At 40.3% G+C, this 20,398-nt stretch overlaps 1 protein-coding gene across 3 annotated transcripts in view; it reads right to left on the bottom strand.

Moving 5' to 3' along the window:
• ST7 (suppression of tumorigenicity 7) overlaps positions 1 to 20,398 on the bottom strand; it is a 132,045-nt gene that overhangs the window by 87,336 nt on the left and 24,311 nt on the right. Inside the window, exon 1 of one of the 3 annotated variants that reach the window (XM_089524340.1) lies at positions 6,101 to 6,502. The exons of the other annotated variants lie outside the window; for them this stretch is intronic. Coding sequence (XP_089380466.1) covers positions 6,101 to 6,122 — 22 coding nt within the window. The 5' untranslated portion in view covers positions 6,123 to 6,502. Of the gene's footprint in view, positions 1 to 6,100; positions 6,503 to 20,398 lie in introns of those variants that run through there. 3 annotated transcript variants of the gene reach the window in all.

The following is a 20,398-nucleotide window of genomic DNA, read 5'->3' as shown; positions in this document are numbered from 1 at the left end:
GAAAGTTTTGGTCATTGATTGTTTTTGGCTCACTACACATAAAACAGTAGTCACAAAGTACTTAGTGAAGCTTTTAATTCTTATCCAATAAATCTCTTAGACCCACATACAGAAGAAGACCACTGGTGTTAAATATGATCCACAACTTTATTAAATAACACTCACAGTTGAAAGAATATTCTGATGGCCAGTGCCATCACAGCCTGCCCTTTAGATTCTTTCTATTTACTTTGTTAAATCACTTTATGGCGGGTTATAGACCGCCAAAAATACGTACTGAATACGTATTAGGGTTAGGAAGGGGCGGTGCTTCTGCACCCCCTAACCCTAATACATATTCAATATGTACAATATGGCGGTGGCCGTTCCACACGGCCGCCGCCATATTGACGTAATGGACGCTCTGTGTCCGCACGTGGCGCACCGGAAGTGACACCGCGAGTGCGCCCTTTGGCACTTGCGGCATCTCTTCCGGGGCCCGAGAAGGAGCGTGATTTCTGCGCTCCTTCCTCTGAGCGTCCGGGAGCCCCGTGGTGTGGCAGCTGCGGCTCCCAGACGCCGCAAGGAGCGGCAGCGGGACAGCGCTGCTTCTCGGCGGTATGTAACCTGCCTATGTTTCTTGTTCCCTGGCTGTGAACTGAGACTCATACAGCTCTCCAGATGTTCTTCATCAGCAGATCCCAGCACTCCTCATCATTGTCCATGTTGACCTGGACTTGCAATCCAACATCTGGAAAGCCACATGACTCCTACTTCTGTTCTAAACAGAACCTACAATCTGCTTATATACATGTGTATGTGCAAATGCCCTTTAGAAACTATTTGCCAAAATACCTCTACTAGTAGCAGGCCAGGACTACCTGATTAGAATATATCCCTTCAGTTTACCTGCAGTTTCCAAGCACAGTTCAAAGCACTGTTTTAACCTTTAAGGCACTATTTAGCTCAGGAGTTGACTGTCTAGATAACACTTCCTCTCAAATTGTTAGTGAGTTAGTAACTACAGCAAGAATTTGAGGATTTTGGCATGCTCATCCTAGGAAGCCCACTTGGCACCAAATCTTAATGCCAGGACTTCCATAAAATTGATAAATGCCTTTCAAAATCTCCACATCACTGAAGACAGAAGTGTTGTCTCTTGTTGTAATACAAACCTAGGAGTAATAGCATCAAGTCCAGTGACTCCCTTAGTTCAGAATTCAGGCTTCAGTAGTAAAACTCAGAAAACCTTTATTCAATAACTATAGGTCTATACCAGAGATGCTTGTTGTCAGAACTAAACAGCAAGTGTTAGCAAAGCCTAATTAAACCACATACAATTTCAAACCATTGGCACGCTATTTCTCATTCGTTAGGAAAGCAAAACAACCCTGTTCTTCTTAGCTCCTTTATCACCACTGTCCTTATTTCATCTGCCTGTTTTCCCAGGGAATTGACCTTGGGTAGTCTGGAGCCAGGCATAACTCCCTTCCTCTCTGTTTGTTCAGCACAAAGGAATATGATCAATAGCCCCTTGCAACAAACACCCCCATTGCATGTCCCATAACATTTCTTCAGTATGCCAACACACATTAACCCTGGCTACATCTCACAAGTGTGTATTTGCACTAAATCATTGGCAGCCAAAATGCACGATGCAGTTCTTGACAGACAGGGAGACCCCATCTTCATTCAACCTTCTCTGGCTTCTGCACAGAGGAAAATCCAGTCTTCTGGGAGTGCAAGCGCGCTTACCATTACCCCTTCCCCATCTGGAAGGACAGATTTACTTACTCACTAAATGACTGGCCCTGCTTTGGGACTGATGGGGAAGGGTTCTTCTTTCATTTCTTGCAGTGCTTTGGAAGCACTGGGAGGCAGTAAATCTGATTATTGTTGCTGCAGGTATCCCTGAGGATCCAACAGCAAAGAAAAAAGCAACTGATGTGGCTTGGGAGGCACTTGGAAGCTGGTGTGTTTTAATTGCTTTCTAATGTAAGTTTTAATTAATTTTTAAAAATATTTTAATGGGTTTATTTATTTTATAGTTAATCATCTTCAGGTCCATGTTTTAGGGACAAAGGTGGGGTTCAAGCCAATCAAATCAATAGTGTGTGGACCCCTGGGTTTGAATTTTACTACTCAGATATGTATGTGTAATTAGCTGATACACTCCTGAGTGCTACAATAAGGCATACATGTGTAAAAACTAAACCATATATATATTTCCCACTTTGTTCACAACTGATTGCTTTTTATGAATCTGTAATGCAGGGGAGATGCAGTGGCTTAGTGGTTAAGATGCCAGTTCTGATGATTGGCAGTTCGAGGCCCGAGTGCTGCATGATGGGGTGAGCTCCTGTCACTAGTCCCAGCTTCTGCCAACCTAGCAGTTCAAAAGCATGCAAATGCAAGTAGAAAAATAGGTATCACTTCGGTGGGAAGGTAACAGCGTTTGGTACAGTCAAGCTGGCCACGTGAACACCAGAGTATTCCTCAGACAACACTGGCTCTTCAGCTTAGTAACCAAGATGAGCTTTGCCCCCTATGGTCGGTTACGACTAGGCATTCATGTCAAGGGACTACCTTTACCTTTACCTTAATGCAGAAATAGACAACATAGTAATCGCCAGATGTTTGGGACTACAAATCCCATAACTGTTCATTAGATGTTCTAGATAAGATGAATGGAAATTGTAGTCCCAAGTATCTGGAGGACACCAAGTTGCCTAACCATACTTTAATCATGATGCTAAGGCTATTTGGAGGTTTGAACAAAAGTATAGCCACAGAGGCATGCTTATATCAGCTGCTGGTTTTACAAAATAGTGATAGAAGTGGGAATGAAAGTCAATTAAAGTGTCTACCCTAAACAAGATTCTGGAAAGATTTTAAAAGACTGACTCACTGAGTGTGTGTACACTGTGGATGTAAACGAACTCTCATTCTTTTAACCTCTTTGTTTTAATGTTCATGTATGGCAATATGAACTGTAGGTCCAGGGAGCCTTATCCAAATTAGAAGTTCATTAGAAGCAAAGCTGTAAAGTTCACCTTAACACACACACACACCCAACACACAATATGATCCCAATCAAGTCTGGGCTCTCTGCTGTCCGTTAATAATAAAAAGAGTAGATATGCTAGCTACATTTTAAAAGAAGCACACAGTTTGGCCTAATGGAAATACTTTAGCACAGAGTGGCCTTGAGTGAAGTCTGTCATTTCAGAAAAGAAATGATCCACAGGCAGGGAAAAAACTCTCTCTACTGTTTATTAGCCAAGACTTAGCTAGGCTGAATACCTCTGATCGAATGCTCTTCATCATTTCTTTACTGCCCATCTTATTTGTAAAGTACAAGAAGAGCTTCTCCATGCACTATGACTTTAGAACTTGTGATTTCCCTCTTCTAACATCAGTACTGGACTAGGACATCTGTCTGTAGATCAATCCATGTAGAAGGAGGCTCCAGGCAGTGACCCACAACAATTACTATATGCTCACCTGTGAAATGGTACTAGGTTACAGGACGCAAAAGACAGAGAAGGTTCAGAAGTGTGGAGGGGAGGGGAAGCAATAAAAAATCTGCAAAATACATGTTTTACCCTTGAACTGTCATAAAGTATGTATGTATGTATGTATGTATGTATAAATAAATAAATAAATAAATAAATGTGTTTACAGAGCATTTACCAAGTAATGTGGCTCTTCCAAGTCAGTAACAGTATCTCAGAACCCTACTGGTTTCCCTAACCTACACCAGTGCAGGTACAAGTACAACTCCCACTATCCACACCATCCTCAGACAGCAAGGCTGGGGACAAGGGCAGTTGTAGTCCAGTATTTCGGCGGGGGGAGGTCTGTCTGACATGCTAAAGACAGAAGCATACAGGACAAAGGAAAAGATCTATGGTGGCTGTAGGAATCCATTTAGAAGGCTAGAAGTCTACAGTTTCATACATGCATGATACAGACAGGCACACCTCTGACTGCCCAGTTCTGGACATCTTTCTAAGTAACTTAGCACTGCCACACACAAAAATCCCACCAAAAAACCACTTGGTCAGTTACCTGTGGTTTGCTACCTCTACATTTGCTACCACAAATGGCATTCCAGGTGTATGGTGAAGAGTGCACTGCATATTCCAAACACCCCCTCTTTCATGACAGTAAATGCACAGTGGAAGCCTCCTTCAAACAAAGGACAGATAATGGCACTCGATAAAGAAGAAAACGAAAAGCCATTGCAAGGCTTCCCCCTATTGATTCCAACACTACTAGTGGCTTACTAATTCTCAGATTCAAAGAGCACTTCACCTGTCTTAAATGGGGTGGGGTAGCACACAAAGCACCTAGCTAAGACTGTCTGCCTCCCCTCACCATGAAATTCTCAACTTTGTAACATTTTGACTGTTGTTTTTCATGATCAAATGTTGGTATAATGAATTTTACAAAATTAGTGGTTGTTAGGTTAGCTCTGATCCCACCATACTCACTTTTAAAAAACAGAAAATGCATTAATCTGGATGTCATGGAAACAAAAGCTTGCCCAGCTGTTCTCAGACAGGCAGGCGGTTAGACAGCGTACTGGTGACACTACCAAAGAGTCCTGTTCAGCAGACAATAAGGAAGCCCTTTATGTTGAGGACTATTTATACAGAAGCTATTTACCATTAACTATATAATTACACCACACATTCTTAAAGAAAGCATTGAACTAATAATACCAATGGTTTCCTTTCCTTTTCTTTTTTAGACAGACTCTCACCAGTTATATTGCCAGGATAAATGATAAGTGTCATCTCACCAAACTAAGTGACCATCCACTATTTTTCTTTCACTATCCTCTACCAAATACATAAAAAATAAAAATAAACCCAAGTCAAGAGTTGAGGCCACACACACAACATTTACCAGTGAAAAGAAAGAAAGCCATAACAATGTCGAGACTGATGATGAATTTTCTTCTCCCTTGACCTTGACCAGGTATTGTATTAGAAAAGAGTGAGAACTGAATCAAAAGAACCAATTAACCCTTTGGGTTAGGGTTAGGGTTGTTATCCTACAATGTTTCCAATCCAGATAGATTTTAACCTCTATAATCAAGGCTATGGAAAATAAAGTACTTAACCACTATGAAAAAAATAGTAATAGAAGGTAAACTTCTCTTGTCATGGATACTCAGATCACAAAAAATAATTGTTTTAGTGCAGGTTATATACCATGTCCAGCAAGTTAGTATATTCTTTTATTTTTGTCTCCCTTTTCAGTTAATAGCATGAAAAGTAACTATTGATCCCCAATGATGTTTGAGATATACAGTCATCAGTCATCTTATTAGGAATGAGATCCCAATAACAATCATGTCTTTTGCTAGGAACACCCCCCCCACCTTGAGTCTGTAAAATGGAAACAAACCCATCCGGTTTTTGCAGCTATGCCTCTGCACTGCCTTCTTTGCACCAGATGGGCTTGTAAGTTTTCATTCACCACAAACCACTGACCTTGCATTTGGAAATGTCTTCCTCATACTGTATACCAAATGTTATCCCCCCCCCCCCAACTCCACAACAAACTAAGATTCAGCTACTTCAAACAACATCTGAGAGATATCTATTATTTTCCAGCTGCAAGATGATGCTCACTGGTTAAATCAAATATGCTCTATCTCTCTAGCACATAATCCTGTAGCTTTCTGTCAAACCTTTGAAACCCCCTCACTGTAAGATAGGTAACTCTTCAATTACTGTATCTCTCTAAGAGAGATCATGTGTGTGTGTGCCAGTCACACATGCGCTCAATGAACACATTCAGGCAAAAGCACATTTTGTTTTGCATCTTGAGAGGCCTGGATTCAGCATCATTGACAGTCCTACTATGCTGTCTTGCTTCCAGTATCAAAGACGCAACAAAAGGAGAGAGGGTCATAACTGCCTCAGCATCCTTCGTTTCTTAAAAAACAAGGCAGAAACACAGATTTTTGTCCCTGTTGCTCCGAAGACTTCTGCATCACGTTAGATGTAATTACTGGGCACAAAATGATGCTGCAGAATAAGTCCTGCTCCCCCCCCCCCTCTTTCTCTCCAAACAGAAATAAAAGGGAGATAACACATTTACTTACATGACGACTCAGTGCCAAACATGGCTGGCTCCAGATGCTTGTATCTTAAAAGGGGAGTTAGAAAGGGAAAGGAAGAGAAATAGAGGGAATGTGTATGATAAAGGAGGGATGAGGCTGCTACACAGCAGGGATCATGAAGCCAGACAACGCCGCTTCCACAGCTATCCAGCCGTCAGATTCTGCTCTTCTCTTCCAGAGCTTCAGTCTGCAAATTGCCTTTTTCTGCAGCCCTCAAAGCAAAACAGGTCTTCTTTTGTAGAAGCAAGGGAATAGATAATAATATGTATATATCTATCAGGAGGGTTTCTTTCAAAATCCAGTAGATGAGGGAAGGTCAGGGTCTCTTCTGCTGATGCAGTGAGGCAGAAATAGGTAGCAGACACCAGATACTGCAATCCACAGCCCCTGCTCTCAGTAAGACAATAGCATAGCTTATGCATACACTGGATGACGTCAGAACACTGCAAAGACTGACTGCTGTTAACCACAGGCTCGGAGGGAGCCTGAATAGAGCACCGCAACTCAAGTGGGAATTCTTTTGTCACAAAATACAGAAGACAAAGAACCACACATATTTCCCCTCCCTGCTGATTAAAAAGGAGAAGAAACCTTCCCCATGCTAGACGATGAGGGACAACGTTGTCCACCAATGAATTACAAACCATCTGCTCAGCGTCTGCAAATGCCTCCTTGCAAGTGCCTTAGCAATAATAATAATAATAATAATAATAATAATAATAATAATACCATCTAATGCAAATATGCAATCCGATATTCAATATATGTAGTAGTAGTAAGATTTATTCGGTTGTTGACCAGTACACAAAATAACTTGATAAAATAATAATTGCAAAATACAATTATTAATAATTGTTAAAAACAAATTCAGATACAAATTCAAGATCATGTTATACACATATCAGTTTTCACCAACCAATTGGGAGCATATTTTACATACGATGTAACAAAATTTTAGTTTTGCATAGCAGCAGATGGCTTTTTAACAAGGATAGGAAAATCATTTACTCTGGAGCCCTTTCTCATAAATTAACAACAAAATCTATCCATAAAGTATCTCTAGGTGCATGTGTTAATATCAGGGATAGCTGGCTGAATGTGACTCCAAGTCAATTCTATGTGACAGTCCTATAAACGGTTGATCAAGGTTTTCTGGCACCTTCATTCATAAGGAAAATAATCTTGGAGGTTGTAAAATAATTGAAAGGTATTCCACACTTGAATACAACATCTCTTTTACAGGCTTTGTAAGTGATACTTTGGGCTATGCTAAAATATGTGTGTTCCATAATTGTTGGAGCTCCTCCTTTTTCTACTATGTTTGCAGCCTCAGGGGAACGCAATGGCAAACTTCCCCTGGACAACTCTTGTCATGATAGGTTCACCTTAGGGTTGCCGTAAGTCGGAAATGGCTTGAAGGCACACAACAACAACAAAGGTAATCATATCTGCCATATACTAGAGATGGCCAAAGCCCATGTAAGCCAAATAGCCATACTGCTGGGGTCAACATTTCCAGGTCAATGTTCTCTGTCATATTCTGATCCATTGTAACTAAAGTTTCTATAGCTCTATCTTCTTCCATGCCCTACAACTTTTCTTACCTGCACCCTCATTGCTTCCATTTCCTCTTCCCTGCCACAGCTTCTCCTTCTCCCTCCCATTAACAAACCACAACTTCTACTTTCCCAAGGCTTGCTCTGCTGTCCTTCTTGCTTAAAAACTATACTGCTGCAAGTGTTGTCTTTTGCTGCTGCTCCTGGTGCCACTTCGATTATCGGCACCTCATCCTTTTGGGGCTTCCATCTCTTAGTGCGCAACTGGGGATCTGTAGATGGGACAGCAACTTTCTATTGTCTCCCACTCCCCACCAACTGCAAAAGAGAATTACTATATATGCTCATGTAGAAGGCTAGAAATTTTTGTTAAAAAAATCAACCCAAAAAGCATGGGTCAACTTAACCATGGGTCAATGTAAGTATTGTACCCTAAGTAAAAAAAGGAACCATCCCCTTCTCTGTGTAGAGTGGTGAAAGATGAGAGTTGTTGAGTCTGTCATCAGAGAACCTAAAAGAAGCACAAACCCTCTCTATTCTTTCCACCACAACACTGCTTCTAGCCTATTTATGCACCTGTGAAGGAAAATAGAGGTGATAGCAGCTCTTTGGCACTTCCTTTCAAAGGAGCTCAGAGAGAATAGAGGGGGTCAGTGCTTCTTTTTAAGTTTTCCTAGGATAGCCTTTCATCACTCTACTTAGAGAAAGGGATGTTCCTTTTTTGATATAAGATTGAATAGTGTATCTTAATTCTTGCCTTTACATCCTTTCTGACATGTGCATGTTTTGTTAGGCCTGTGTGTTTTGGTAGGTCACCTCCGACCACCAACATTCAGCATATTTCTCTCCTCATCCATCTAGCCTTAAGGTGAGCTCAAAAAGTTATGCCTGGAATTTTGTATATTCTTGACATCATTTTCCTTTGCTTCCTCCTTTACATCCTTTGTTACATGCCCCCATGTTTTAACTTCAACTTATCCATAGGTCATATCAAAATGTATAATTTTGCCCCCAAAACCTGCCCTTGACTTATACATGAGGTTGACTCATGAGTATATACGGTATTATGATTTTGTTATTGTACACTTAATCTTCAGATTCTATGATGAACAGCCATAGCCTGTTCACCACTCGTATACAATGATGCTGTTGCTCAGAAACAAGAACCTGACTTATATAAATACTAATAAATTGAACTGGGTCTGGAATACATTAAAATGATGGCAGGTTATATACATAGGGCCATGGAAAACTTTTCATCAAGCAGCCTAGAAATCAAAATCAACAAGGATCTCTCACACACTACTTAGTCTCTTAAATTTCCCAAAATATTAGCACTTTCATTTTCAAAACACTGCAATTTTGAACTTTATCAGTATTCTCTATTATGAAGACTTAGCCTATACATACCAGCACTTTATGCCAGCCAGTAGGCGAACTAGGGCTCAGGCAGGGCTGAGGGTTCACATGCTCAAAGTCCTACTTGCACAGCTCGGTCACCATCTTGGCTCATGCCTGTCCAGCCAGTGCACGCCATGATGATGTCCCTCATGCACAGAGCCCAAACAGTGCTGTGCACTAAGGACATCATAACGCCACACCGGGGCACTTATGGTGCCCCTTATATGGCACAAATAGGAGCCATGTTTTGCAGTTCTTTTTTACACTGGGTTGGGGGCGTGGTTGGGCATCCTCAAGCAAGGGCTTCCAGGGGCAGCATAGAGCTGCCCCTGTAGGGCTGTCTGTACAGCCCTTCAGATTATATTTAGGAAGTAAACTATTGTATTATTTCTATCAACATGAAGACTGGAGGTGATAACCATTTTAGTCCCAGTTGTACAGAAACAATTTCACATTTTAACAGTCATAGGCTGTTTCTCCAACTAGCACTACTGTATAACTTGTGTATAAGTCGATAAATTTATACTACAAAATTGACCCCAAAACATGAGTCAATACAGTAATAAAATAGCAGGGAGAACAATCATTCACTCCCCAAGCCTCTTCCCAGCCCAGTGCCTCCAGACGGGGCAGCTGGGCTAGGAAAATGCAGGATGAGGGAGCAGGACATCTTTTACATCCATGGTTACACGCCCTTAAGTTTTGCCCTCGACTTATCCACATGGGGCTCATATAAAATCCAGACTTTTGACCCCCAGAACTTTATGTTTGACTTATACACGAGATCGACCTATACACAAGTATATACAGTATGTAAGGAAATGCTAGCAAAGAGGCAATAATATATTAGTGCTTGGTACTAGAAGCCAGCCGTAATATGTAAAAAGATTAAGAGCAGATTGTCTCTTGTGCTCCCTCTCTTTTTGGCAGAGCTAACTTTAGTGAAATTTTAATAGAAACTGAAGTAGTATTATCACATTTGCATTTGAAATGGTGGCTACATTCACACTGGTGAAAGGGAGTATGAAAGACGACAGGTCTACATACACATTATAGAAAGACAGAGAACTGAAGGGGGGGGGGGGGGAGGAAGTTGCACATTTACAGGTCATTGCTAGAATTTAAAGAAAAATACATTTCCACTTGCTGCTGAGCCTGCTATCCAGCTGCTAACTAGAGATGCCCTTTTAAAGGGCCCTGACATGAACTGGACAATCCTTTAAACAAAGGACTGCCCTTAGTAAGGCAAGTTACATGGCTGCATTACTTAATGCAATGACATTAAAGGCACTTAGATGTAAGTAGATGCAGAAATATATAGTCTGTGTGTTTTAAAAAATGATTACCAGCAATAAACAGTTGTACAGTATTTAGCTTTTTTTGTGCTTTTTCATCAAGCATACTGAAACTGAGAAAAGGGGTATTAAACGAAGATCCTTTAATAATCTCCTGCTCACCCATCTTTTGACTCAGAAAAATATCTGACCACTATAGGCTTAGAGAAGATACTACAGTTTTGGGGGAAACTGCTTGAGACCATCATGGTATCAGCTTCAATTTCTTGGATGGTATAGACTATTTAGAGCAATCTATTGACTTCCAGACAGTTTTGAACTACAAGCCATAGAAGCCCTAACCAGCATAAACACCAGACTCCAAAATATCTGGAAGGCACCAAGCTGCCCACTGCTGATCCTAAGGCATTTCAGTTTCACTTCAGACCTACTTTAGTTGCTCAGGTTGACAACATATGCTGGGAACTAGAAAGCATGAGGAAGAGAAGTGCACCCCTGTTCTAAGAGATCTTGCCATATCTTTCAATATTTCTTATTTTCCTGGCAAATATTTATGTTAGTTTGTTCTGCTCCTTCCAAGATCCATTTTAGAAGGTAATGTTTGCCTGACGCCTTGGCCTTTAGCTTTTGGTTTCTCCCATGGGTCCATCCAGTTCCATATGCTATTTAGCATCTTCTGCCTAAAGCAGCTGGAAGAGTTTTAGAGAACTGGGGTACATCATCATCAGTACACAGATGCAACTGCCTGCCATTTTCATCTGATTCCCAGCAATTAGCTGATGTCCTGTCTAAAGAATGAGATATAATGAGGCCTAACTGAAGCGAACCCAGGCAATGTTATTTTCACTTGATGGAGGGTTTCAGCCTGTTCTTAACAGGGCAAGATTATTTTTTAAAAAATAAAATAAGGTGCACATTTGAGGAGGTTTCTTGGATTTAACCTTGCAGTTGAATACCTAGATACCAGCTATGGTGGTCTGGGGGTTTCTGCCCAGCTTGGTATGGTATGTCACCCGTTCGAATACAGTATCTGTGGTGACTGTACCTTACCACAGTACAATATGCCTGTGGCGGGATACAGACCGCCGCTTTGCGACGGTCTCCCGCTGGCGCCATTTGCTCCGTGCAGGAGCTGCAGCAGCCAAACCGCGCGGCTCCCGCGCGGAGCAAAAAAGAAGCTCCATTTCGGAGCTTCTTTCCGCGGCGCACTGATGACGTCACGAAGCGCCAAGGGCACATTCGTGACGTCATTATCGCCGCGACACGTCTGGACACTATGCGTCCAGTACGTAAAGATGGTGGCGCCCATGTGGAAAGGGCGCCGCCATCTTGTACGTATTCTATACGTACTAGGGTTAGGGGGGTGCGGAAGCACCGCCCCTTCCTAACCCTAGTACGTATAGAATACGTACTATATGGCGGTTTGTATCCTGCCTTAGTTATATTAAGCCTGAACCATTTCATATGGGCTGCCCTTGAAAAATCTTTGCAAGCTCCATTTAGTCCAAAATGAGGCAAATGAGGTACTCATGGAACTATGGTTGTGTGCGCACATACACCCACTTGAGACTTTTGAGACAGTTGTGGAAATGTAGCTTTTTTTAAAACTTCAGTCATAAATTCTGTTCAGGCAGATTTTAAGGCTTAACTCTGGTACTTTATGCTAACTCTGAAGTTGTTATTATAGTCTGTAAAATGTTATAAAATATTATATATGAGAGCCAGCATGGTGTAGTGGCTTGAGCACTGGACTACAAATCTCAAGATCATGGTTTGATTCCTCATTCAGCCATAGAAATCCACTAGGTGACTCTTGGCAAGTCACATACTCTCAGCTGCAGAAAACTTTGTGATAGGTTCAACTTGGGGTCGTCATAACTTGGAAACAACTTGAAGGCACACAACAACAATTGTGTAATATGTAATATAAAATGATAGAATATAATTACAGAATTCTGACTTTGTGTTTTTTTATTTTAACTGTGGTTTCAATTCTTTAATTTTTTTTCTTTTTTTATAGTTACAAGTTTTGTTAAATGAAAAGGTGAGATGCTAATATGATGAAGATGCACTGAATCTCCATAATCAAGGATTTGCAGCTCAGAAAGTTCAACATCTACTTACTAAAAACACTTCATTATTGTTGTTTTCCGAAAGATCCTGAAAGAGAGATGCTCTCTAGTTCAGAAAGTAAAGCCCCTGTAAAAGGTCAGTCCAGTAGAAGTAAACAAGAAGACAATTTTAATGACTTTTACCAAGATTGAATAGGGAATTAAAGATACCCTTGGAAATTTCAACACTGCTAAGGTGTAAAAGGAAGTGTGATTATAAATCAGCCACTTGTAGAATCTATAGTGCAAGATAAAACACTACATAATAATCCTGCAGCACTGCAAAATTTTTAGAAATCTACAAAAATTTCACTATGATTTCAAGTCTTGGTTAATAAAATGAGACCAGCACGAATAACTGCACTTGTATAGGCTTTCTCCATGGGATTTCAGAGCATAGTCGACCCTCTGTATCCAGGGATTCTGGAGATCCACTGAAATTTTTATTTATTTACAAAAAGCAAACTGTAATTTTGCCATTTCAGATAAGGGACACCACTTTACTATGCCACAGTATATAATGAGAGTTGAGCATCCACAGATTTTATTATCCATGGGGGATCCTAGAATCAAACCCCAGAAGATACGAAGTTCCCACTGTATTTTATCAAAGCATCCCATGTGTGCTTATGTGTGCGCACGCACACATGTGTATTTCCTCAGACTTTTGAGAATCAGCCTCTAGGGTCTTGGAACATACCTGGAGTGTATGAGCACACACCCTGAGGAAAGACAGGGACTTCCTGGTTTTCTGGAAATGCCACATATTTGTCTATATGGTCATGGTTAAGGTAGGCTATGACAGTGCAAAGGCAGCAATCAGAAAAAGAGGCGATTGTGGTGTTTGATTGGGGCAAGGTAAGCATACTGTTTGGCAATAGTTTCCAACCACTTCTGTAGAAAGAGCAAAAAAGTTTGGGGAACTTCAATAACAGACTGACTTGAAACATCAGTAATGGATAGTTTCAACTTAATCACATGTTTTGATTATAAAGAGTATAACTAAGCGTTCTTCCCTCATTCTTCATGTGGCTGTCTGGTTGACTGTAGTCAACTTTTTAACCTTTACAGAATTTACATACTGTATATACTCATGTATAACTCTAGGAATTTTAATCGGAAATTGACCCAAAAAACCTGAGTCAACTTGTCCATGGGGCAATGTAAGTACTGTAATTTAACTCTTATTTTAAAAAGTAACCATTCACTGGTGAAAGGCAAGAGTATAATCTGTCCTGGAAGCACTGAGCCCTCTCCTCTCTCATTCATACAGCCTTTAGGGTGAGCACAAAGATTTACGCCTGCTGGAATTTTGTAAGTTCTTTGGCATAGTTTTCTTTTGCTTCATCCTTTAGATCATTTGCTAACTGCACCTAAGTTTTACCCTCGACTTAGCCACAGGTCACATCAAAATCCATAATTTTGGCCCCAAAACCTGCCCTTGACTTATGATGAAGTCGACTTATAGCCAAGTATGTACATATGATAAATATATGGTCCATGACAAATGACCAAATATCATGGTTCTGCTGAAACTTTTTAAAATTATTACTTGGGAATTAAGATGGAAGAGGAAGGGAGGCCCTTTCAGCATTTTCTTCATCATCCCAACAATTTGAAGCTTCTGGAAAATCAGATGTTGGAGAGCCAAGGAAAGTTCACAGAACCTTCCACAAAGTGCCTTTCTAGTGCCTAGCATCCTTTATCACTTTCTCCTCTTTGCCATGGAAATTTCCACTAAACTCCAGATGAATAATAAATCCTCCTAACAAAAATGGTTTTCTAAGTGTCTTTCCTAATAACCAAGACAATATTCAAAATTTTATACACACCTCCCCAAAACAAACAACAACAAAACAACAAGAACAACAACCCCAGAGGGCCTGAGTGTATTGGCCACATTGTACAGGAGGAACCAATCCTGTAGATAATTTGGATCTAAAGCATGTAGGGTTTTAAAGGCAGTAACTAACAAAGGTATGCATGTAATTTTATTTATTTTTCCAAATGAAAATATTCATTATCATATCTAAGACTGATTCTCTGTGTTGAAAATACTATAAGGAGCTTGGTGGCATGTGCAAGTCACATATTCTTTATTGGTAATAGACAATGAAGCTCAGATTCCTTATACAGGTTTTCCAAGCAAACAAACAAAATCAGATGATTGGCTGGGATTTCTTACCATTTTTAAACCAAAGTATATGAAACCAAATTTAAAAAAATCAAAGCAGCCCTGATCACCAAAAAGCAGTGGGGGCAGAAGAAGGGAGGCAGAATGACAGATTGGCTTGTTACAAATGCAGCCCTTATTCAAAAACATGAATGATGCCATGGACATGCACTTTAATAACATCTCCAGAAAATTAATCTGTATATTATAAATATTTTCTTTACCTGGACAAACCATGACAGCTGTTATTCAATGAAGATTCAGTATTGTTTGCTTAGAGAGCCTTCTCAGCGCCAACAAATCTGAGCAGAAATAGTACCACCGTTGTGTTTATTTTAAAACAGGTTTTGCAACATTTTATGAAAAAAACATGCTGTAGTGATCCTTATCACTGGCTTCAATCACCAATCTCGGCATAGTTTGCCTTTGAGAAATCTGAAGGTGAATATCCATCTCCTAACACGGAAATTGACAAGTCACAGTCCATTTCACAAATCTAAGAGCAAACTATCATAGTACTAAAAATACCAGACTTAGAGAAGCCTTGCAGTTAAACTTAGCAGCAATTTCATCTGAACTCCCTTTTCTTTCGCCTACAAAGAGGTTTTAATAAGGAGTAACCTCCGGGACCTAGGAAACTATCTTATTTATTCCAGAAAGGTACCTATCTTTGGTGCCAGCATGGCACAGTGCTTTGAGCATTGGACTATGACTCTGGAGCCCAGGGTTCAAATCCCTACTCAGCCATAGAAACCCACTGGGTAACCCTGGCCAAGTCACACTGTCTCAGCCTCAGATCACCCTGTAACAGGGTTACCTTAGGGTCATCATACATCAGGAACAACTTGAAGGCACACAACAACAAAAATCTTTCTCCACTACATCACATTAAAAATGGGAACATTTGGATGCTATGGAGATAGTTCTTCTGAACTACAATTGCCGTGTATCACTTATCATGAAGGATAAACCTTATTTGAAAGCATGAAATCTTGTCAATAATAATAATAATAATAATAATAATAATAATAATAATAATATCTTTATTTATATTTCCCGCCTCTCCCCATGGATCGAGGCAGGAGTACATCAGATAAAATCACTATTACAATAAGCACAAATTTATCTAAAATTACAACAATCAATTAATAAGACAAAATTTAATAAAACTGATACAAATCCATACCTATATATGAGTAATGGAGGTTCCTAGGTTCAGTTATGGTGGATCAAATGGATAGGCCCGCCGGAAGAGATCCGTCTTCAGTGCCTTCTTAAAAGCATCTAGAGCGTTAATACAAAGGATCTCTTCCGGTAGGTTGTTCCAAAGTCTGGTGGCAGCAGCAGTAAATGTTGGATCATAGGTCAATTTCAGTCTGATTTTTGGTTACTCTAATAATATCTTTTCAGATGTTCTGAGTGTGCAGGGCGGATTGTGTAGGGACAGACATTCCTTCAAGTAACTCGGGCCTGAGCCATATAGGGCTTTAAAGGTATTGACCAACACTTGATATTGGGCCTGGAAGCTAATCGGTAGCCAGTGCAGAGATTTTAATATCGGTGTAATATGTTCTGATCTAGATGTTTTAGTGATCAGTCTGGCTGAAGCTTTTTGAATCAGTTGAAGCTTCCGGGTTTGGTACAAAGGTAGCCCCATGTAGAGCACATTACAGAAATCTAAACAAGAGGTTACTAGCGCATGTACCTCTGTTTCAAGGTACCTCTGGGCCAGGTAGGGACGCAGCTGGCGTATTAATCGAAATTGGTACCAAGAACTTCTGGATATCGCCTCCACCTGAGATGACAATTGTAAAGACAAATCCAGGAGCACGCCTAAGCTGCGAACCTCATCCTTCAGGGGAAGTGTGACTCCGTCCAGGACCGGGTGGCAAATCTCCTTCCCTGGACCAGGGGTACCTATCACTAGTGCCTCCGTTTTCTCTGGATTCAACTTGAGTTTGTTTTCCCTCATCCAGCCCATTACCGACCCAAGGCAGGCATTCAGAGGCAAGATGCCATCCTTGGTCACTGCTTTAGTCGGAGACATGTAGAAGTAGATTTGGGTGTCATCAGAGTACTGATAACACCGGGCCCCAAGTCTCCAGATGACCTCGCCCAGCGACTTCGTGTAAATGTTAAAAAGCATGGGGGACAGAATGGCGCCTTGAGGGATGCCAGATGTCAGATCTCTCTTGCAAGAGCAACTATCCACCAGCATCACCATCTGGAACCTACCCAAGAGGTAGGAATGGAACCACTAGAGTACATTGCCTCTGATACCTAACTCCCTCAGGCGTTCCAGAAGGATACCATGGTCAGTGGTATCGAATGCCACTGAGATGTCTCAGAGCACCAGCAGGGTCACACTTCCCCTGTTGATGCCCAGATGGAGGTCATCGAACAAGGCAACCATGGCTGTTTCTACTCCATATTCCACCCTGAAGCTGGTTTGAAATGGGTCCAGATAATCAGCTTCATCCAAGACAGCTTGTTGGAGGGCAACCGCCTTCTCGATCACCTTGCCCAGAAATGGTAACAACGAGACCGGCCTATAGTTATTTCTAATCGGGGATCTAGGGAGGATCAAGAGTGGTTTTAACCACTGCCTGTTTTAAATTGGTTGGAAATTTTCCCTCCCTAAGGGACATGTTGATTATGGTCTGTAGCAGCGTTGTGAGACAGGGCTAGCAGATGTCTCTTATAAGGGATGTCTATTAGTTGAGGGCTGGAAAGCTCTTCCTCACATACAGACTGAATGGGATGCCAGTAATCCAGTATACACAAGTACGAGCACTTTGAGAAAAAGATGAGGCCAGGTTTCAGGAGCACTTGAGGATGTCTAAAGCTCTCTGCCAACACAAATAATTACGATATGATTAAAATAGATTCAATATTGTTGATGCATGCTAAAAAAGAAACCAAGTATGGATTTTCATAAAGACAGAAAATTAATTGTCAATCCCTCATGCCATGAACTTTGACTCTTTCTTATTACTATTTTGAAAAAAATTGTAACTCTGTTCTGGACTCAACTTATTCCTGCACAACTCTGGACACATACCCTGAGCAGCACATATGCAGATGGTTGATACAGACTGAACAGTACAGTCAGAGATAAATTAAATGAGGAAACTACAGATAGTGACAAATTATTAACAGTAGGCTGTTATTCAGAAACAGTTGCTACTGATAACACAAGCATCCTGTCAATGGATCACCGAATTAATACTTGCAGAAATCCTTATCTAGATCACAGTAATTTCCATAGAATATGGCCTATGCAGAAGGCAGAAGTGCTTTACTGATGAATGAAAGCATATATTCTACACTGGAAAAGAAGCAGATAAATTAATTCCAGACATTGTGGGTACTACTATTATTTTATAATTATTTATTTTAATACAACAATTATTTTTAAAATCATATTTGCTAAATTACTTGATATTAACTTCAGGATATGCTGTAGCTGACCAGAAAATTGCCATTCTTGAAAAAAGAGAGACTCCAGCAGGAAACTACTGAACTGCATCTTATCTAAAATCTGAATGGAATCCTCTTTAGACTGGAACAAGCTAACAGGTTTCCATTCAACTTTTGACTCCATCACATACCTTTAAGTTTTAACATAATGTCACTAGTCATTGTTTTTACAAAGCATACCAAGCAACCTCACTGTTTACCTATTCTTCTCTACAGCCATGTGCACATAAACCAGTCAAAGATGGATAATGCTTCAGGCATCTGATGAAGAAACCTCTAGTTACAAAAGCTTATACTACAATAACATTGTTAGTCTTCAAAATAACACAAGATTCCTTACTGCTTGAAGCATGAGAAAAGTTTGCTATACCTTGCAAAGTCTGCCTATTTTCCTCTTAAAAAGAAATAGTACTCTGTGTTTCTTTTTGTCAAAGTAAAATGAGGAATACTGTTTGTCATTATGCAAAGGGATCTTGTTGTTTACTTGGGATGTGAAATGTGCAAAAACAATATGGTAGAGACCTATAAAATTTAACTTTATCTACATGAATAAACAACAAGGTTTTGGTACACACCTGAAAAAACTGACTGGAGCCCACAAAAGCTTATGCCAAATAAAATTTCTTAGTCTTGAAGGTACCACAATATATGTTTATCCATGTATTTAGACTCTGATGGCTCCTTACTACAGTATATGTTCGTTTCACTCACTCCATCCTCCCAATTACATTCTACTACTCATCTCATCAGAAATTTAGAGTTTGCCCATAGATCAGCTTCACTATTGGAATTGCTTTTCTAGACACCAAGTTTTAAAAAATGTGGTTCTGGTGTGACATGAAGAGGACTTGTGGTGAAAAAGGAACAAGGTGACACAGTAGTTAAATGCCAGTACAGCGGCCACAACATTGTGAGTTCGATCCCAGGGCTCCAAGGTTGACTTAGCCTTCCATCCTTTTGTAGGTTGTTAAAGTAAGGACCCAGCTTGTTGGGGGAAATTGGCTTACAGGTTGTAAATCACTTAGAGTGCTGAGTTAACTGTGAAGTGGTATAGAAATATAAATGCTATTGCGAAGTTAATCATTTTCTCCCAACTACTGAAAAACTTTAAAATCACAGGCAGTCTTACCTAATAAGAGGAACCAATAGTGGTAGAAAAAGAAGCAGCAAAGTCATAGGGAATAGGCTTACCAGAAGCACATTAGGCTTAATAGATAAATGAAGCCAGTTTCCTCAAGAGGGATCTTGCTCTGTACTGTTGGGAGTCAGAATGCTGGGGTTCTTTACCTGCAGCTAAGTTTGGAGAAACAGATATAGCTGGAGAACAAAGGATTGGCTGGAAGTCTGTCTTAACTGTCTCTTCTGTCCTTTTTGTATGTGTTCTGTCTACTCATTCCATCATGACACTACCTTTCTGTAGTGGTGGTGTTAGACAACCAGCAGGGGAAGACATTGCATGACCAAATAAAAATAAAAAGCTAATGAAAACAGTACACTGAAGAACGATACAAAAGCGATGTAAAGATGACAGAGCCTTTCAAGGAAGAACATTTGAAAATGAACCAATAATTTTAGAAAGTGAAGTAAAAGCTACATTTTGAGCATTTGGGAGAAATAAATCACCAGTAACAGATTACATACCATGAGCTGCTTCAAGAGAATTTATAAGAATTTACTCTAGTTCTAACTAAAACGTGTCAACAAATATGGAAAACAAAACAATGGCCCAGAAAAAAATAATGCTCCACAGTCACCAAGAAATGGGACACGGGGAATTGCAGTAACCACAGGACTATTGCATTAATTTCCCTTGCAAGCAAAGTCATGCTCAAAATCCTGGACTGAGAAATGCCAGATGTCCAAGCTGGGTTCAGGAAAGCAAGAAGCTCTAGGCATCATACTGCAAGCATGCGTTAGATAATGGAGAAAGTATTCCAAGAGAAAATCAGCCTGTGGTTTATAGACTGTAGCAAAGGCAGATTGTGTAGATCATGAAAAACATTGGATTGCTCTTAAAGAAATGGGTGCACCACAATATTTGATTGTCTTGATTCGTAACCTGTACTCAGGCCAAAAGGCTACTGTTAGGACAGAACACGGAAAAACAGAATGGTTTCTAATTGGTAACAGGGTCATGCAAAGCTGCATTTTATCATCAATTTTATCATACTGTACGTTGAATATATCATACTTGACACATATTATTAAACTCCGAGGAAAGAAGCATGAAAATTAGAGGAAGGAACAGCAGCAATTTAAAACAA

The sequence above is a fragment of the Sceloporus occidentalis genome, unplaced genomic scaffold (genome assembly GCF_023333645.1).
Source record: "Sceloporus occidentalis isolate IW3139 unplaced genomic scaffold, rSceOcc1.0.p SCAF_5, whole genome shotgun sequence".
Taxonomy (NCBI): Eukaryota; Metazoa; Chordata; class Lepidosauria; order Squamata; family Phrynosomatidae; genus Sceloporus; species Sceloporus occidentalis.
The sequence above is the reverse complement of the archived record's forward strand: the minus strand, read 5'-3'. Positions and strand labels throughout refer to the sequence as shown.